The following is a 15182-nucleotide window of genomic DNA, read 5'->3' as shown; positions in this document are numbered from 1 at the left end:
TGTAGAATCATTCTTATTGCAAGGTCATCCACATACTTAGCTCTGTAAAGAAGCAAGGCACAGACAGATGCCACCACTGTGGTCTCAAAACTCAGCTGCTCAAGGTAAATCTGGCTGTTCTTGGTAGTTGTGCTTTTTTGTTAGACTGCTGGGAGCATGTGCTGGAAAGCTGGTTTTGGAGACCCATTTCTTGGGAGTGTCTGATGAGTATGTGGTATATGGCACAGTGGCTCTAAGAATGTTTTTGTATGTGGTTCACATGCTCATAGATTTAGCCTATTCTAAGAGGTGGTAGCTGCACAGTTCCAGTGTTGTTCAAGTAATGTAACAGACAGTCAAAGATTAACAAACTGTGTATGGTAAATACCCTAGTACTAATGATATGTTCTTTCACTTTTTGTTGTTTTGAGGCAAACAAGACAAAAATCAGTCTATAAAGGTTTTTGCATAAACACAGTCATTGTATTGTTCTTAAACCAGATTTCAGAGGAAACAATTAATATAATCATAGGATCCAGAACAACTTATTCCAGCAATGTTGGAAAAGACATTTGAGATTGAGTCCAACTGTTAATGTAACACTAAGTCCATCCATGTCCCTAATCACTATGTTTCCATGTCTTTTGAGTATCTCCTGGGCTGGCAACTCAACCAACTTCCCAAGGAAGACTGTTGCAATCCTTAGTCCTTAGTTGCAATCCTTCACTGTTCAGTGAAAAAAATTTTCATGTTATCCATTCAAACCTCCCATTGCACAACTCAAGACAGTTTATTCTTGATGTGTTGAGAAGAGCTGCACCCTCCTGTCAGGCAGTTTTAGAGAGCAGTATGGTCTGCCCTGAGCCTCCTTTTTTTCTTCAGGCTAAACACCTCCATCTCCCTCAGCTGCTCCTAGTAGGACTTGTATTCCAGACCCTTCCCCAACTCTGGTGCCCTTCTCTGGACACACTTCAGCACCTCTATGACCTTCTTGTAGTGAATGGCACAGACCTGAACACAGGATTTGAGATGTGCCCTCACCGGTGCTGAGTACAGGGGACAATCCCTGCCCTGCTCCTGCTGGCCACGCTGTTGCTGGCACAGGCCAGGTGCCATTGGCCCTCTTGGCCCCCTGGGCACTGCTGGCTCATGCTCAGCTGCTGTCACCAGCACCCCCAGGGCCTTTTCCTGTGGGCAGCTCTGCAGCCACTCTGCCCCAGCCTGTGGCACTGCCTGGGGTTGCTGTGACCCAAGGGCAGGACCAGCCCTGGCCTTGTTGTACCTCACACCACTGGCCTTGGCCATGATCCAGCCTGTGCAGATCCCTCTGCAGAGCCTTCCTGCCCTCAGCAGATCAGCAGTCGACAATCACACCCTGCTTGGTGCTGTCTGTGAATTTATTAAGAGTGTATTCGACACCCTCATCCAAATCATCAGTAAAGATAGGACTTGCCCAATATTGAGGACACCATTAGTGAGTGACCTGGTGATTCTAGACACCTTAGTATGGATTTCACCTTCTTTCTCTTCTGTGGCTGAAGAAAGTGTTATTTCTTCCTTTATTTTTTATTTACTTGGTTTCGAGTTTTTGTTTTGGGTTTTTGTTTGTTTGTTTTTTGTATTTTGTTTGGTTTTTTTTTTTTTGTAGGTCTATTGATTTTTATTTTAGCAAGTGTCAGAATAGAGTTAGCTTTCTTTAATTGTGCAAATGGGCAAAGTCAGAGTTGGAATATTTCAGGGTTAATGTATGCAAGTAATTTACAGGAGTCAAGACTGGGGTATTGTCAGAATTTGTGTTAATTCAGGCAAGAAGTCAGTTTTAGGGGAAGATGTTTCATTTGTCTGCTTAATATCTGTAACATGGTTTAAATTATTTCCATAGATTTTCAATGATATATAGGTTTAATGTCCATAGACAGATAACATAGTATGCTTTTCTCATCTAGCAAGACTATTTCCATCTCAGCAGTTAGTTCAGCCATTGCCAGCGCAAAGTTTTTTTCTTTAGCCATTGTTTGGAGGCACAAAGTTAAGAAGTTAGGCAATGTACTAATGATTTGTTTCTGCATCATGTTCTGCATAAGAAAAGTTCCTATGATCTGCAGAAGTGAGTGAGATGGCAGAAGTTGATGAGCATTGAGACACCTATCAGCTTATAATTGGTATTTTGATTAATGATTTAGAATGGAACAGAAGTATAAACATTAGGCTAGGCAAGGTTTTCTCTGCATGGTTTAAGATTCCATATGAACATAAGTCTTTTTGTAAGCAAAAAACCAGAAACCTTTAAACAACTTTCTATACAAGAAAAACATCCTAGTGATGTGATTTCAAGGTACCTTTCTGTCATTTATTTATTCACTAAACAATTTAATCTATTTCTTCAGTTACCAAAAAACTACTCTGTTTTTCATGGTAACAGAGAAATCTTGGTTGAAGTATAAAATAGAATTACAATGTAGAATCAAAATTCCACCTAGCTCTGCAAACAATTTCTGCTTTTATAGTGATGTAGTTGGAACACTTGCATGACATCAGAAACGTACTGTTTTAGGATGGGTGCTCTCTCATCTTGGAGTAATTCTAACAGAGAAATTCAGCAAGGATAGACAAGCATTTGGGTGAATTGTTATCCAGAGAGTGATAAGACTAAACTTTTGAACACTCACCACAGCTGTCCTTCAAATTTCCTTAATCATGTGTTTGTATTTTGGATTTTTAAGAATAAAAGCATAATGAAACACATAACTTTTCCAGCAGGTCAATTACGAAAACATTTATCATGTTCAATCAATAAAAGATCAAGTAAAATGTGGAACTTCTGATTGTGCCAGTTGCCCTTATTGCTTTGGAAAAGAAATTTAATTCTCTTTAAAAGACATTGTTTTACCGAGCAGTATTTCTGAATTGATTTTGATTAAAGAGCTTATGAGAATTAATTTTATGCATTGTTTTCTGTTCTTTCTAGTAATGAGACAGCTGTCAGTTAGTTTCTGCAGACAAGATTTTTCCATGAATTTTTTTTTTCCTTCTTTTTTAAGGAGGGGTCATGATTGATATGCAAATACAGGAAGTATTTGCACCCTTTACATCACTAGTTCTAGGAATATTTTAAATTCATTTATTTGTATTTCTTGTCTTCCATTTCCATGGTATTAGAAATATGTGGCTTTGAGATGGGCATACTTCAGGATTGTGGATGTGATGAATGAAGCGTAGAAACAGAATTTCAGCACAGTCTTCTGTTTTAATCTTTGTTTCCATGTTTTCTTAGAGAAACATCATTTTTGGTGGGTTTCTTAATACAAGGTGTATCCAGTTACTTTCCTATGGAGAAATATAGGCAGTTTCTATGGGAAGTCCTTGAGACAAACCAGAGATGACCATGAACTAAAATCATATCTCTACACAATTTAAAACTTTGGAAAAGTTGAGCCAGAAATCCTGTTTGTAGCACAAATGAGCTCTCATACCTTAATAATCTCTTTCTTTCAAACTTGTAAGTTACTGTTGGCTTCCGTATTTTTGTCAGTGGGGCTCCTTACATGTGTTATGAGTTCTTTTTTGTCCATGTTCAAGTCTTTTCTGACAAATCTTCCCTGCTGAGCTGAATATCTGTGTTAGCAAGCATTTAAATGCACATTCATGCATGAGAAAACAAGGTGATTAAAAAAAAAAAAAAATCAGTGTTTTCTTTTTTTTTTTTTTTTGTTTCTAAAATTTGCCTCCAGGTGTGCATTTCCTATAACTGTCTTGGAACAGGAGCCATCTTGTGAGTAGCGTGACAGTACCTAAAAGATTATTTTTGCTAAAGTAAACAGACTGCAGGGAAGCATTTCAGTGTTCAGATGTTTCATTCACCCGGTTGATCCTTTTTAGGATAATTGTTGCACATGCCTGTGCCTGGGTACTATCATCTGCAGTGATCCTGCTGAGAAGACTTCTTTTTTGTCTCTGCATTGAACACTATGGAGAGCTGCACACCTGTGCTTTAACTGATCCTATTAATAGATATCACTAATCAGGGAAAATCTGTACTCTTACTTACAGTGTTACTGTTAGATGTATTAGTACAGTGTTATTGTTAGATGTATTATCTAGTTTCATGGATAGCTCTTTTAAAGATATTGAGAGGGTAATTTCCAATAGAGATACTGGAAGAGTAATTTTTGATTATTTAATACAGCAGCTATACGGCGCTTAACCTAAAATAATAACAGCTTTTATTAAAGCTTCATAAAGAGATTTTTTTTCCAAAGAGCTGCTGACCTCTGTAGTTATTGTGATCGTTTGCCGAGGGGAAGTCCCATCTTTCTGCCCTGGTGCAGCGTGAATGTTGTAGCAGGGGTTTCTAAGAGAGTACCTACCCAGGATTAATTCTGCAAGGAAAGTATTGGTCCTCTGATGACAAGGCTAGTGTAACCTGGTGCTGTAAATACTGTTTGTGTTTTCACTATCTTTGATACCACAGTCAGGATGTAATGAACCATCATCAGAAGGAAACAGAAAAGGAAAGGAACCTAATTTAATTTTAAGAATAAATAATGCTTTAGATGAGGTTTTTACTTTGGAACTACTAAGGTGGCTTGATGTGGAAGCTGATAGTTGTCTTGGTAATTTCATTTAGTCCTTTAAAGGAATTGAGTCTTCATGTTAGTTTTCACAGATAAGCCAAGTACAGACCTACATACCACATGATATGATATCATTGTTGGTTGAGTTGTCAGTGGTAGGGTGTGAAGATTTTTTTATCCTTTTGAGTAAAGCAAAGGAAGACTTTTTTTGAGAACCTTGACAGTACCTGACAGTCCCTTGGCTTGCTTCTCTTCATGTTACTAGCCCATCACCTGCATGCTTCCATTAACAGCGTATCTTCAACTTGAAAGAAAAGCGACTCAACCACTAGTTTTATTCTAGTGCTTATGTTTTCCTGAGCGAGAATACTGGAAGTTTGCTCAAAGACCTAAGCAGGTAAAAAGGGAGAACAAATAACAAGCAAAGGGTGTCGTGGAAACTTTGGTGTTTTCATCAGGTTAGCTAAAGCCCTGAATCTCAGAAATACGAAAGAAAGGGAATATTGAGGGCTTTCATTTTATGACCTGAGTGCTAATGAATATTACCTTCAAAGCAGACACAGAGTGCAGTATTCCCAAGTGGCTGTATGTGCATTTAGAATGAGATTTCGCAAAAAAAAACCCAAAAAAACCAAAACAAAAACACCAAACCAAAAAAAAAAAAAAAAGCTCTATTTTATTCTTTTCTTTGCCAGGTTTTGTGATACATCCCTTCATTTGCAGACAGGTTATAGAGGATAACTGCATATTCACGTATGAGGATCATAAAATTTTTTAAATTCCTTCTTTCCCCAAGCAGACAGCAGTAATATTTTTCCTGTTAGCTACTACATTTAATATTTTGATGCGAGTGCTTGAAATGAAAACAATGTGCCCCAATTAAAAAACTGCTGTGTAAAACAAGTGGTCACCACTTTTTACCACTTCTCTGCTCCCCTTATTAATTATCAGTATGGTTACCTCTCTTCTTCCTCCCTGAAAAGAGTAAGGGAGTACTTAGTACCCACTATATTTCTCTGTTCACCTTCACACATCAGCAAGTATGGTTGTGTACTAATGAAAAGATAGTTTTGTTCTTAAGTGAGCTGCCTGTAGAGATAGTTCAGGGCTCCCCTGTAACTCCTGCATTCCAGAAAAAGCAAAATAAAAATCACCTCTTCCTTGGAAGTACATTTCATGCATCTCCATCTTTGTGATAGTATTGGAATCATTACACAGCAGTTGGCTCTGATACGCTTGCACAGACACAAATTGAGTCCGACAGGACTGGTGTCTCATGGACTTTGCTGTCATTTGAAATGCTGGCATGAAGATGGTAGCGATGAAAGGGGAGAGCTGGTGCCTTTAGCATTTTGCCTATGAAGATTTCTTAGACTTGTATTTTTTGATAGCAGTAGCTGATTCAAAAGATAGTTTTACAAAAGAGATTTGTAACGTAGTGTAGATTTCTACCAGCTGTTCATGTCTTTTCTTCCTTGAGTAATTCTTTTGAGCATTTCTCTGTACTGAAAATGGGCTCTTTAAACCACCCACAAAGCTGTAAGATCTATTTAGTGGAATAATAATTAGTATACTTTTTTCTCTGCCCTCTTGGTTTTCATCTTTGGAAGCCACTTGTGTGGTAATGAAGGTGGTAGAATCAAACTTAACAAAGCTTACGTGTTGCAGATCCTTTAGAAAGTATAATTGCATGTCACGTTATTTTAGTGCCAATGTCAGGCTGCTTAGGGATATCTCTAGTATTTCCTGATGGAGGAAGAAAAATATTTTTATATTCCTTAATTTCTGTTAGTGTGGCATATTTGGACAAGGATAAAACACTGTTTTATTAAGTGAGGTACTTGAGCTGTAGTTCTACCAGTGTATCATATCCAATTACACATTGTAATAAATTAGATGGATTGAATTGAGATCTCAGCCCTTTATTCAGTGCCAGATTTCTGGTTTTGTATTAGGCATAATTCAGATATGTGCAGGAAATCACAACAGGAATTTCAACCTTTGAAAGTTGCTGAACAATGCAATATGTTAGTAATACGTTGTGAAGTAAATTTTGTGGTGTTATTCTTACTAGATGCCAAGGCATCAACTCCCTGTTGGCATATGGATTTGTTATGGATATCTAAGCTGCACTGATTACCTTCTTGCAACATGAGTTCCAGTGATGTCTTAAGCCTCATCATACCAGTTTCTTTGATTTAGGACATGCTGTAGTTCTAACTAAAGATTCAGAATGTGATAGTTGCTTGATTCTGTGGTAAAGATACAATAAGAAATGTGTTCTAACAGTGCTAACAAATATTGTGTCTTGGATCTTCTTGTATATATACCAGTAGCTTGATATTAATTATGTTTTTTTCTGCTTTACCCTTTTGTCTTCTAAAATAGTTTTGCCTCAAACTGTGAATGCATTAAAAAAAAAAAAGAAAATAAAAACTCTGGTCTCTTTTTGCTAATTGTATTTTTATCTTTTCACAGGCTCTGAAAATACTTCATCTGAAATTTCAGACTGGACAGACTCGCAGTGGCTTCTAAGCCAGTGAGAACAAGGCTGCCAAAGCATGCTGGTGCCAAACTGTCGGATGATGCACGTAGTCAGGCCAGTGGTGGTTCTTCTGTGCTTGCTGCTCTATGCTGATGCTGAAAGTAAGCTTATTATTCATTTATGCTTAGCTGTCATCTATCATTAATAGTTTTGTTTTCAGCTGGTCATTACTATGGGTCTCAGAATGAGTTTCCTTTTGAATGATTCTTCAAAAAATTTGAGGTCCTCTCTAGATCACAGCAAGTGTTTGAAAAAGATTGTTTATGCAACTTACTGTTTCTTCTTAGTACACCTTTTCTTAAGCATGGAGTGGTTCATGTAAGATGGTGGAAACCACTGTCACAAAGTTATACAGTCAAAACAAAAACCAACCTTGCTTATCAGACATTAGTCAAATACCTTAAAGATATCTGTCATTCTTTGTATATTTCTGTCTTAACTTTGATGGAAAAAAATAAGTATATCCCCCTCCCAATTAATATTCAGTTCAATTAAAATTCCTGTCCCTTTGTAAGTGCTGCAACAGCTGTTCTAATGTATTATTTCTGACAGCTGTCGCAGAGTACAGTATCCAAACAAATCAAGCAGAACTGACAACTTAGTGGCTGGCCTAAACATGCGGCAATTCAATGAGGAAAGGCACCTATGTTTACTTGTACTGAGGGGAAACTGCTGGAGTTTGGTCAATTAGGTTATCTATTAATGGAAAGATAATATCTTCTTTTTAATTAGGAAATCATTAGGTCTGCCTTGTTTACACGTGTTCCTTCTCCCAGCTGCCCTTTGGCTTCTTCCAGAAGTAATGTGCAAATGAGAAAAGCCATTTGCTTTCCACCTGTTGATCTGCAGGTTTACTACAAGCTGACTTTTAACACTGGCTATAAGCTGACTGCTAACATTCACTTCATTGAGGGATATTTTCCTGTTTTTCTAATAGTTCCTGACTCTATGCAGACACATGACCAATCAGTAAATTTGTTTCAGCTCTGTCTTTAGAAGAATTCCGTGTTTTTTCACACATGTGTTAAATTAAGTAGAAACACAGAATAATAGAATCAGCTTTAGTAAGGCTGGATGAATCAGTTTTCAATAAACGCATACGGAAGAGTTCTTCATCACCCCACTTATCACCTGCACTCCAGGTATACAGAGTCACAACAGTAAAAGAGATACCAGCATTTTTGAGTTTTCCTTCTTTTAAATGCAGATATGTGAAAGTGAAGTAAATGAAAGAAAAAGGACAAAACATACGTATTTGTTGTGTACTGACAGCTGAGATTCTTTGGCCCATTTCCAGTTAGATTATGACCAGCTGGGATGATTGTCTAAGGTGAAGCCAAGGATATTTTAACACTTTAGCCAGCAAATAATTAATTGGGAAGTGGACCCATGTGTTGGACACTTGCAATTGTAGTATTCCACCTATTTTAAAAGTTGTAAGAAGCAGAAAGATTAGCTTTTTGAGACAGTTTCTCTCAGAATGAGATTATGATTTTTAAGTATTTAATATGCACCAGCTTTTAAGTTGCTTAAATATTTATATACATATATGCAAATGTTATACATTATATGGTATTAATTAAATTGTGTGTCATATATATGTTTATCTGATTCTACTTAATATTGCATTTATACTGTGAATGTTAAGTTAATCTTCTATTTTACTAATTTCTTTGAAGGTATAGTCACATTTTCATCTTACACACAGTACTTTATTTGGGACACACACTGAATCTCCATACACATAGGTATTTTATGGCCTGGGTGAGATAGTACAGCATCTATGAGCCTTACGTGTGCAGAAACACAGAAAGATGTGTCTTTGTCCAGGATTAGCCCTCCTTGCCTGAAGAAAAGTTCCTGTTGTGCTGGAGTTGCTCTGCCCTCTGCTCTTGCACATACTCTTGCTCCTGTTTTGTCTTGCTCTTTCTAGAAGGGCCCCAGACCCTACTTTGACCTAGTGCTTTTCTTGAAATTCTTCACAAAGAGTGGCAGGACCATATTACTTCATTTTAATGGGAAGAGGGCACACAAGGTGAGACAAAGGGAACAAAAAAATTTGTTGTTTTTTTCTCTGTCACCCTGTAAAGGCTGCGCTTTCCTTTTTTCTTGCCATTATTCTCCTGTTGCTAACATCAAGGCACTGCAGAAGAGGTCTATCTAAACATTGACACTAACTTTCTAGAGAAGTTGCAAATGAGTAAAGAACTCATGCTCTTCCAGTCTCACTGTCAAATCACTGTGAATGGGATTAGTATCACCAAGTAGCAAGCCAGCTTAATGCTACTGAACTGGTTTCCAATGGTAGTCCTTAGTACTTTTTGGTTACATACAACCTTCACAGTTGAGAGAGGGAGGGAATAAGATACTTTTTTTCTCTTCATCATTCTGAAAGACTCCACACTCCGAAATGTGTTGGCGGGGGCTGATAAACATACTGTGTCAGCAAGTATATGTGCAAACCAGATTTGATTCTTACTCTTAATCCAGAAAATAAATTTACGCTTGACTGAGAAAAGTAAACAAAATTGAAAGGTGGCAAAACTACCTTTGCTGTCTTTTCCTTTTGATGTTAGTAATATGATGTCATGCTTTTAAATACAAGAAGTGAAAAAAAATCTCAAGAGTTATGAGTATTTTTCGATGTCTTCTTTTATGTTTGGTATTTGTAGGATCCATACACTAAGAAGGAGTAAAATACATTTTGCTGAGGAAAGAAAGTACTTGTTCATTAGTACTTGCTCACTGGGGAGCAGTAGTCTGCTAGTCTACAGGGTTTTTCTTTGGGTGGGCTGTTCACAGTGGCTCACCACATCTACTGAGATATTAGTAATATAGCTTTGTTTGTCATAAGAAAAGAATTGGGTTTTTTCTTGTTTCTTTAAATGAACTGACAGAACAGTAACTATCCAGAAACTTTATGCAGGTTCATCTGTTTAATAACAAGATGCATGTATGTTTCAGAGACTCCTACATAACATATTTCTTTAAAAACTACCAAATATAGTACATTATTATGTGTTTCTGACCTTGCCAAGGGTGACTGACCTTACTTAACCACTGAGCTCAAAGAAAGATAGGAAATATAAATTCCTTCTAAAGTCTTATTCCTGGTCTTTCCTATTATTCAAATTTTTGAAAAATTGGAGTTTAACTTGTATTAGTAGAATCAAATATTTTTCTGCAGATAGTCTACATTCTGCTTTTTAGTTATTGAGTTGATTCTTGTGTGTCCTGTTCCTTTTCCACACTGAGAAAGGCCACACCAGCATTTCAAAATTCTCTGCTGTGTTAACTGCTGCATTAATTCTCTGCAGTAACTTTGGCTGTTTAGTGTTCTTCCTTCCTTCTTGGTTACACAGCTTCTGCTCTGACATTTTTCTTTTGTTACTTCTTTGGAGAAGCTGTTTTAGAAAAGAAGCAAAAATTTTCTCTTCCTTCAGCAGAAGTGTTTGCAGCTTACTGTAAAAAGGCAAACAGAAATACTTACTAAAAACAAGGCATTTGATGTATACTGCTTCTATTCCTAGTTGTTTGAAATGTGAATAATGCTTAGCTTGTTCTTTGGCTTCTAATGCATATTGTGACAGTTACCATCATGCAGGGAACCACTGTACCATCATATCATCATCTCTAGGCCAGGATCAGTTCTGACAGGAGAGTGATTACTTACAACAGATGTTGGGGTAATTGAGACAAATTCTTGTTTAATAGGATGTAAAGACAGTAATTTAGTATTGGTGAAACCATTTTTCCCCTCTATATTTTGTTTCCACTTTTTAAAAAGTTTTGCTTTTTAGGGAATATGTGTGTTTTTCCCTGCTAATACTACTCTTTCTCTAAAAAAAACTTCTTATGTGCTTCAACTATCTGAAACACATTCATAGAGTCCACACTGAATTTTCTTCTGTCTAAGCACTTGTCTTTAAGACTAAACTACCAACAGATCTTTCAAAGTAATTAAATTACAGAAAGCAGTTATGTTATAGTAAGTCTTACAAGTGGACATACATGGTTCACAGTAAACACATCCACTGTTCCAGAATGAGTTCATAAACACTATATGCAGTGAAACCAAATCTGGAAAAAATTATTTACTTTTTTGTGCATGTACCTTTGATAGTTAGTGAACTTTTTTCAGAGTAAATTATATTTACATTCAAACTCTGATATATTTTTACAGGTAATTTCAATTAATTGCTTTCAAGTATGGGCAGTGACAAAAAATTTAAAGATAAAATATTTCTGTTCTTTATTGGTAATTTTTTACAGTACCATTTGTCTTTATATTGGTGCTGATAGCATGTGCTGTATGTAAGATACAGCCCTTTGGTTATATTGTACTTTTTTTTTTTTTTTTAAATAATGGTGATTCAAGAGAGTTGAACTATAAGCTTGGGATTTTTTTAAGCGGGAAAAAAGCTTCCAATTTTCTTTCTTTTTTTTCCCAAGAATTTTGATAGCCTCTCTTCAGCTCAACTCTAGGACATTTTTCAGTTGATTTGATGAAGATTATACATACTGTTGAAAGAGTAATTTTATGTTGGACTTGTTAAATATGCTATTACATATGTCAAGTAAATGACCCCTCAGTTAAAGTTTTAGTTTTAGGAGAGAGTGGGGCAGTTAGTTGTACCAAACCATTCTAGATGCATTTATGTTGCTCTACAGCAAAGTGATGGCTTTGGAATAAATGTGCTAGTCGAGATTAAGAGTCAGGGAAAATGAAAATATTATGTGATCATTCCTAACATACTGATTTAGCAACAGAAACTACAGGTAATAAAACTCTTTGCATAAGCCAGGGTTTATCCAATCCTAATTTTTCAAATCCTTACACTGATGCAAATCTGAATAATTTAGTTCCACTGGTAGCTATAACTACCACCACCATATCTGTTTAACCTGGTGTAAATTATCAATAGCAAAATTGTGAGCTGCTTGAGGAATAAATTTTTTCAGTTTAAATCATTTTTCTGAATGTGTGTTTTGCTTAACTCTAAATCTGTACATAAGGAAGCATTTTGAAATGTAATCTGAACAGAAGATTTGTGTGTATTTTGTCAAGTGTAGATTCAGAATTCAATCATCAACAAATTGAAGCATATTACAGAATGGTTCTTCTGAACAATTTTCTATCTACATCTGTGGTGCTCTGACGATTATTGCTGTGTCTCTTTCAGAGCTGTTCAGTGCTGTTTTCAGAGCTGTTGTTACTTCAGGTAGTTGTAGACCCCTACCTCCCTAAAGCAGAGCACTGAACAGAGCTGAGTTGCAAGCCTGGGAATCTGAGAAGCTGTGGCAACTTTGCCTGTGTCTGACTGTGGAGGCAGTGAAGTTCCCCAAGTTAAAAAAAGCCTTTATCTTTTGAAAATTTTTGAGTATGTATAAAACCAGACTCAGAAAATTCACAGTCTCAAGTCTTCCCAGACACCCAAAAATCTAGATATGAGAACTGTATGTTAATGGCCTTACAGAGTTGGACAAACGCACATGATTTAGATTAATGTTATCTGTTAACAGCAAGTGTTTCTGGAGAAACTACAGTATGGGTAGTTATCTCACTGTGTAATTCCCTGCAGCATCAGTAATGACCACTGGCAGATAAAGGAATGTGAGTCATTAATATTCCTGTGTCAGAATTGGCAGTGAATTCCAGTGTGTCTGCTAGATTGCTTAAGAACATGTCTGCATACTTCAAAAGTTTACGAGAGGTACATATCATAATTTCAGTATAGGAAGGCTCTTAGGGAAAAAGGAAGAAGAAACACTGGTACAGAAATTTCAGATTTTTTTTTTAGATTATATTCACACAGCACAACAACAGCTGTGGTATTTTACAGTATTTTTATCCCATGTCTGAAGCTTAACCCTTACTGGCTTAAATGGAGGTAAAATTTGAGTAGCAGCATCTGTTTCAGTAGTGAATTTCTGACAACATCTTTAGAAAATGAAAAATAACAATGTGTATAGAAAGGTCACCATTCACTTTTGTGCACCTTATATTTCAGTAAACTCCCTCCCCCCAAAATAACATGGATAGAATGATTCTGGCTCAATCAGTGTCTGCTTGAAGCCGCATTTGTTCAAAACAATTAGGGAAATACTTTTTTATTTAATAATTTTAAATTCTTCTGAATATACACAGTATTTTAAACAAATTTTTGATGATAGATTAACTTGAAAATTGCTAATTTATTTTGACTTCTTCCTTCTAAAGGAAGTTATGTGGAGAACAAAGTTACACCTTGACTTTAAATTGCTGTAAAATAGGTTTAAACATTAAGTTGAGTACAGATTGCTACTGTGGCTTTCACTGAATTACAGAGAACTGTAAGGTACGTACTATGAAAAAATTGAATGTAGAATTTTTTCTGTTGATTGCAAACTTCATGTTATATAACTGAGGAGAATATATTGATAACGGACAATTAAAATGTCTTTTAATAAACATAAAGTTACTAATAAACATAAAATTGAAAATGTGTGGCATATGGTCATTTAAGTTTACAAGAAATTCTGGGACATGACTGCAAACACTTTGGACATAATCTTGCTGTGTAAAGTAGTAGCAAAGAGCAAATTCATAACACATTCTCATATTACTACAAAACATAAATTCTGAAAGCCTTTTCCCAACAAGGCTGTTTTCATGAAGAGAATTCAATCGAAGTTTAAATTTTTTTCTGTAAATTCTTCATCTCTATGGCTTTGTGAAATCTAAGTGGGTAGAGTTCCGTTCTAGTTACTCCTAAGGAATTGATTTTTAATTTTCTTTGTAAAGCTTTCTGTGCTTTCTACTTCAGTACCAGAATGTAAGAGAGCTTCTAGTGCTGTTGATTTTCTTTTAATACATGGAATTGTGAAGAAGGAAGCAGAAACAATAAGATAAATTGGTAAGAAATTTATTTTGGTAGTGACAGTTAATTAGGTATGGCCATTTCTAGGAAAGTTCCACCTGTGTTGTCTTTTTGATCGGAGAATATCACTTATACTCCAGTATGTAAAATAATTGTAGACAGTATGGGCAGGTGATATCTGGACTGAACAGAGAAATAGTAAATTGATCTTCTGTTCTAGTAAAAAAGCACACCTTTTACCAGCAACAAAGAGTGCATAGTATCTCTAAATGTAAGGATTTTGAAAATAAACAAAGATTTTTTTGTGTGAAAGATTCTTGATGTTAAGATGAAGTTGTAGGGTCCAAACGTTTTTGACTGAAAAGCAAAGGTAGAATGAATGTTAATAAAAAGGCAAATTAACCTTACAGATAAGGGCATAGTGAGGCCAGTAATGCAATGAAGTTTGTTAGTGTTTCCTGACAAACTGGAGAAAATGCAGGAGGAGAAAAACAGAGATTCAGGAGTAGGAAAATGCTTTTATCATCTTTGTTAATAAGTTTTTTATAAAACTGAAGGCTTATTTCTGCTGTTGGATACATATTTTCTTCTCAGAATGTAGCAATTGTAATAGAGGGTTTTGCTCAATGAATTTGAGTTTATTGGTAATTAGTGGCTGATTGTGGTCAATTCCACTGTATCTATTGAAACAGTGTGCTTAAATGTCAGTTTTCTGCTATATATCTGAATATTCTGAGTGTCAGATTTTATGCATTTTATAGAGAGTACACAAGGTACTAGACTTATTACAGAAGTGACAAAGAGAATCCATTTGTTTCTTTTTTTGAAACGTAAAAATCATAGTTTTAAACTTATGAGAAAATCTACATCGGGAATTAGGAAGAGGAAGGAATCACTGGAAATGGTATAAACCTTACTGTGCATCTTGCATGCTAGAATACAGGCTGACATACCTATGTCAAGAAAACACAACTGAGTTACATAAAATGCTTTCAGTGACAGCTAAAATGGTCCACAGGATGGACCATGACAGCTGCCATGTGAGAAGAGTCTGAAGAGGCTGAGACTTTCAGTTTTGAAAGTTGCAGAAGTGGGTTGTGAGGATTATGGCTAAGGTCTGCAAAAATATGGGGGCAGAGGAGAGAATGAAAACAGAATGGGTTTCCACCAACTCAGTAATAATAGAACTGTAGAGTTTGGGGATTTTAGTAGAAGAGTTATTAA

The 15182-nt window shown here is 36.1% G+C and overlaps 1 protein-coding gene across 30 annotated transcripts in view; it reads left to right on the top strand.

Moving 5' to 3' along the window:
• The window catches only part of PTPRD (protein tyrosine phosphatase receptor type D), a 1149749-nt gene that overhangs the window by 857958 nt on the left and 276609 nt on the right, over window positions 1–15182 (top strand). For 29 of the 30 annotated variants that reach the window (XM_072921655.1, XM_072921648.1, XM_072921647.1 and 26 more), the window contains one exon: window positions 7032–7199. In XM_072921655.1, coding sequence (XP_072777756.1) covers window positions 7115–7199 — 85 coding nt within the window. In that variant the 5' untranslated portion in view covers window positions 7032–7114. 30 annotated transcript variants of the gene reach the window in all.

This window comes from Taeniopygia guttata, chromosome Z (assembly GCF_048771995.1).
Source record: "Taeniopygia guttata chromosome Z, bTaeGut7.mat, whole genome shotgun sequence".
In the NCBI taxonomy this organism is placed as follows: domain Eukaryota; kingdom Metazoa; phylum Chordata; class Aves; order Passeriformes; family Estrildidae; genus Taeniopygia; species Taeniopygia guttata.
This window is presented reverse-complemented; position numbering and strand designations above follow the sequence as displayed.